Below are 6,000 nucleotides of genomic sequence, written 5' to 3'. Positions count from 1 at the left end.
GCCAGAGGGCCGGAGCTCCTAGAAACACACACATCACACATTCATGAACACACTTCGCATTCCAGCGGCCTGGTTCTGGCAGAACCATGCAGGATGACTGACTGCTGACAGTCTGGACCCAGACATAAACACCCAGGCACGCATTTAGTCACATGCGTACGCTCACACACACACATGTGCATGCACGCACACACGCACGCACACACACTGTGCCCAATGGTTGTAAACATTGATGGATGAGTCTGCAGTTGAAAGGCGTTTTTATGATGCTGCCCTACTACTGTATACCAGCACGTGTTTGTGATGGGTTACTGTACATGTTGCCATAATGCCATGTTTGGGTGCATGATCATAGTAGGCGTGTTACCACACGTGTTGGATGTAGTCGCCAAAGATGCACGTGTTCGTGACGTGTTTTGGGGATTGGTACAGTAGAAATTAATGGAGATTGTGTGAGATAGGGATGAGAGCAGAAGACTTGTGGGACACCCCGCTTTTCTAATTTTCCTCATACCTCCATTTTTGCAAGAGACTCTTACATCACCTTTAAGCACCTTACAACTTTGGGCTAAATGAAAAGAGCAGTAACGAGTGGTAGAGTGAGGGAAATGAAAGAGAGGAAAAAGGAAGGAGCGAAAGAGAGAAAGAAAGAAAGAAAGAAAGAAAGAAAGAGAGAATAAGTACAATGAAAAATCAGCAAGGGCCTTAGGGATGGAAAAGACTGCCATTGCAGAAAAAAACTAATGGAAAAAGAGAAAGAATGAAAGGGGGGATGAGAGAGAGAGAGAGAGAGAGAACACGAAAGAAAACGAAAGAGAGAAAAAGAAAGGGCCAGAGAGACCGAAGAGAGAGCGAGAGTGGGTGTGATGCCAAGTGAAAGAGAAAGGGGGTGTGTCCGCCTCCGTCTGTCCCCTCCCTCTGTAGGTATAGATGCTACAGGCTGGTCTCCCTGCATCCCAGAGCACAGCACAGAGCCCCAGAGCATCAAGCCCTTCAGCCTCAGACACAGCCTCAGCCAGAGCCTGTCTAGTGTGCTGCACTAGTCCTGAGACCCACCAGCTCAGTGAAGTAGTCCAGCCACCAGAGTCAGCATAACTCACACAGAACTAGGATAATTACTTTACTATCCTAGTTCTACTATCCTAGTTCTACTATCCTAGTTCTAATGTTCTAGTTCTACTGTTCTAGTCATGTACAGGGCTCAGTCTGTGAACTAGTCCAGGGCTGGTTGATATTTACTCTGTGAAGGTTCTCCAGTACTGTAGTCCAGTAGCTCACCTTAGTCCTGGACTGAGATTATTAAGTCTTCAGTCAACTGCATCCAGTGAGAGCCACCAGCCAGTCCTTTGTACCTGAGACCGCTGCAGATCACCTTCCACCATGCAGCTCTCACACACCTTCCGCGTCTTCCTCTTCCTCCTTTTCATCGTTGGGATTGCGCTGGCAGGCTCGTCCTCGGCTCGGAGAAGCAGAGGTAAGTGACATCTGTATCACCTTCATTGCCATGTAAAACCTTTACAGTCAACTCCAAAGAAATGCAATGTTAATGGAATTGCTTGGCTTGTATAAACTGAAGAAGACTTGAATTAGAACTGAAGAACTCCAATGCAGAGCTTGCAGTTATACAATATGCACTTATCAGGAGTTGACTTTACATCACATACCATGAATATATGTTGTTATGGGAATTCTGTCACGCAAATTATAGGCTATTGAGTTTTGCAAATAAAGTTAGCCTCAGATTATATAAATGAAATGTGAATGAAATGCATGTGGACATGCAGTTGAATTAAATGTGGACACCCATGCACATTATATTATTGCAATGCATTTGATGATGGTGACTGCTCAGGTTCATGAAGAATTGTTGGACCAAACTATACAGTATTTGCTGGCTGGTATCTTATCACAATCAGACACAGTTAAATCGTAGTAGACAGCTTCGATGAATCCTGTAGTGATTATGGGTTCAGATAATATTGCTAGACATTATTGCAGTGTTGGATCTGACACTGGCATGTGACTGATCCTTCCTCTGAAACCATCAATGCTATGAAACTGCTTGCTCCATTACATGGTCCAAACCAAGGTGACGATTTCATTTTCATGCTATGTGGTTGTGGTATAGGACTCTGCATACTATGCAGCATAATGAATGGTACGCAATTGTTATTATATGTTGGATGGTATGTCCTGCAGATGTTGCCGTGACAACCACAGGTGGCCGTTGCCTTGTCACACATTGCCAGGAAGGACAATGATTCTGATGTCTAGAAGCATGCACCCCAGTTCCTCATAAAGTTTGTCCTATTGTGCCACAATGTAAAATACACTACACTACTGTAGGTCTACTGTACATGATGCTGAACATGGATGGACTGTCTTTAGTTGACCTGGAGCAAGGTGTTCCACTTCACAACAGACCATGTCCAAAATTGTGCTTGTGCTGTTTTTATGAGCCACGTGAGTTTGGGCAGGTGAGGATGAGAGAGGTTCACTGCTGCCAGAGTAGTATATAATGTAGTATATAATGTCGAGATGCTCATGTCTCCGTCCTAACAATGGTAGTCGTTGTCCTAAAGGCAGAAAGGCAGCCAACAAGCTTAGGTCTGCATATAAAGCCCATAGAAATACATTGGGCTTATTTTGGACAGATTTTGACGTTAGTGAAACCTCTCGCTTTGCCTCTTCCTCTCTGCTGCCTCTAATAGTGTTCAGTTTGCACTAATGAAAGTGTTTCCAGGTTACAGGTCAGGGTTGTTGGTAGTTTGGCCCTTGTCCAGAAGTGTGCCAGGTGCTTGTCTCACCTTTGAGACAGAAAATGTGTTTTTATTGCAGTTGAATGATTTTAAATTCAAGTGAAATAGATAGAACAGTAGACATTACAAAGAAATTAGGCATTTCAAATGTCATATTATGGCTGTACAGTGTTGTAATGATGTGCAAATAGTTAAAGTACAAAATGGAAAATAAATAAACATGAATATGTATGTATATATTTACAATGGTGTTTGTTCTTCACTGGTTGCAAATCTTGCTGCTGTGATGGCACACTATGGTATTTCACCCATTAGCTATGGGAGTTTAGCTACATTTAATTTGTTTTCAAATTATTTGTGGGTCTCTTTCTATGTCTGTCTGTCTGTCTGTCTGTCTGTCTGTCTGTCTGTCTGTCTGTCTGTCTGTCTGTCTGTCTGTCTGTCTGTCTGTCTGTCTGTCTGTCTGTCTGTCTGTCTGTCTGTCTGTCTGTCTGTCTGTCTGTCTGTCTGTCTGTCTCAGCAGTTAGTTATTTTTAAACATGTTTTACATGGGGCCATAAAATGGAATCTGTTTAATATGGGAATCAGCCCTGTTTTGAGGGATCACTCTGGTTAGGATTTTCACAACAGTCACGGGAAAACTCTGCCATGCTGTCCCATTAACCCACACCCACTTTGCCGCATACACAAGGGTCACACACACGTGCACACACACACACACTATATATACACGCAGTGTGTTTTAGTTTAAGTCTGGCTCCCGTTTCCCATGTCTCCACAGTGCCGCCACACTGTTTTCTGTAAATTAAAGTTGGGCCCTTTGAAAACTTTGATGCTAATAAAGCTGATTTTAAGTGAGTGAGACTACAGAGGAGAGTCGGTTAGAAGGGCAAGCACTGTGGAAAAACTGTGACATTGGCTTCCAGACAGTTCCACAGTGTGTTGTTAGCTGAAGTTGGCTTACAGACAATAACATTGAGATTGGATGAACGAGTGTAACGTGAGTTTGCTTTGGAGGTCTGTCAGGTGGGTGTGGCTCTTCATTTTGACATGTGTTCCCTGTCCCTAGTTGGAATATGTTACGTCAAGTTATCTCTGGCTGAAGTGACCTCAAATACAGACTCTGGATCAGTTTGTTGATGTGCTTTACACTTCTTTGTGCATGTTGGGTGTATGTGCTCTAACAGCCTGAGAGATGGAGGGATGGATGAGAGAGGTTTAGAAAGATGGAGGGATGATTAGAGAACAATGGAGTGCCGGAGAGATGAAGGGAGGGAGAGTTGGTGAAAGGGAGAAATTGAGTTTTGTTACCAGAGAAAAGAAAACAACTGTAGTTGAACCATATGTTGGAGATATAGTATGAGATCAGGTGGACCAGTGCAGGGGATAGCGTGGGAGCCTTAGCCCAGGGAAGGCTTGCTCCAGCTGGGCTGTGAGGTCAAGCTCCCCCTGAGAACCCGGAGCATGGCTGGGCTGGCCTATGGCCGAGGGTGTGGTGTAGTGGTGTGGAGCCCACGATAGAGTATCAAATCCCCTCTCCCCCATCCCCCATTGGAATTTTGTGACAGGTGAGGTCTGCTTGTCATTTCTTACCAACTTCAAGCTGTTTCTGATTTTTTACACTTCATTGAATTAAATGAAGCCGACTCTGTTACCAAGAGTCGTAAAACTTGTCTTTGCTGGCCGTGGGAAGCCAAGTCCCTTTGCACCTCTCCACCTTCTCATTCCCAGGATGGAAACACAAGAACTAAACACCTGCAGAGCTGTGTAAAATCAACTAGAGCCACAAAGCCCCACGCACACAAAACCGACCTAGCAGTGTGTGAATGTGTGTTTTATGTACTGTATGTACATACAGTGGGATAATATTATTCAATGTCCTTTCAAAGAGAGGAATGAATAGAGGAGTGATAGGACACGAGAGAAGAGAAATTGAAAGACGGAGGGCCAAAAAAACAGGCTGCCAAGAGGATCTAGTTTGTGCAAAAGAGCAAGACACACACACACACGCACACACACGCACACACACGCACGCACGCACACGCACACACACGCACACACACGCACACACAGAAACCCGCGGAGTGGGTGTTTGTGAATTTTCATAGCAGCGAGAGCACTGAGCTCACCCTCTGACAGGCCTAATGACCTCCTCCCTCTCCAAGAGGACCATCCATCACCAGGGATGAGCCAAGATGGCCGTCGTGAAGTCCAGTCGCCTCCAGTCAATGTTTCCGCTCAGTGTCTCCTGTCCAAGGGAGCTTCTGCAATCCAGCCCAAGAGGAATAGTGGGATCAGAGAGGAAGTATTTATTGTATCTTTTAAGTGGCTCTGTTTTCATAGTTTGGCTGATCCTTTGGTCCACTTTTTGTGGTGATTCACATGTATGAATTTGAGCTTGCATCTCTTAAGCAATGCAGGATTTCCGTTTAGGATTGTTTAAGTTAAAAGGGCCAATCTGCAGTTGCTACATCCATGTTCGTGCTTAAATTAATGATAAATACCCATAGATTCTTTAAGAATCTAACTCATAAATGCTTCATGAGCTTAGTTCGACTGTCTCACCCCATCAGAACCAAAAATGTAAACTTGATTTACTCCAATGTTTGTATACAAAATAAATGCAAACATACATTTGATATTATGGATGGTCAGTCCTTGCATCCATAGCTCTATGATTTTGAATGGTTGCATTTCTCCATTCCCATCCCTTAGCTTTTTACCGAAACATTGCCCCTTTAGGTACAGCAGGTGCTTTTCTCTGATATTTTCATGAAGTGTGATAATGGATAAAGCTGCTGTAGCAAACCTTATGACATGGTGACGGGCAGAGTTCACCTCAATAAAAACAAAACATCTCACTGATCCTCCCTCTTAGCAACCACTCAGACAAACCCTGCAGCTATTTGGAAAATGTGCATTGGTTATCACCTTCTAATAACATCCAGTTGACATTTATGAAAGGCCTTGTGATTTATATATCCATTTCATAATAAAACAATCAGCATTGCTGCTGAGATCTGGAACATAGTGTGTCCTAGACAACATGAAGTACACTGTACACACTGTGTCCTTATCACAACAGATGCACAACATCTTCATTTACATTTAATTAATATGGTAGCACATGTTAGTAATATGTTGTTGCTATAGGTGCAAACTTCTCACCCGGTGCAAACGCTTAGTAATTCAATTATGGGCCTTGGTTGTCAGAGGTATCCCTTGTCTTTGTGGTTCATCA

The 6,000-nt window shown here is 43.7% G+C and overlaps 1 protein-coding gene across 3 annotated transcripts in view; it reads left to right on the top strand.

The window, feature by feature from the left end:
- Positions 1–894: 894 nt before the first annotated feature.
- LOC135547378 (target of Nesh-SH3) overlaps positions 895–6,000 on the top strand; it is a 45,851-nt gene continuing 40,745 nt past the window's right edge. For all 3 annotated transcript variants that reach the window (XM_064976358.1, XM_064976357.1, XM_064976356.1), the window contains exon 1: positions 895–1,474. In XM_064976358.1, the coding sequence (XP_064832430.1) occupies positions 1,381–1,474 (94 nt within the window). In that variant the 5' untranslated portion in view covers positions 895–1,380. The remainder of the gene's footprint in view (positions 1,475–6,000) is intronic.

Source organism: Oncorhynchus masou, chromosome 10, assembly GCF_036934945.1.
Source record: "Oncorhynchus masou masou isolate Uvic2021 chromosome 10, UVic_Omas_1.1, whole genome shotgun sequence".
In the NCBI taxonomy this organism is placed as follows: domain Eukaryota; kingdom Metazoa; phylum Chordata; class Actinopteri; order Salmoniformes; family Salmonidae; genus Oncorhynchus; species Oncorhynchus masou.
This window is presented reverse-complemented; position numbering and strand designations above follow the sequence as displayed.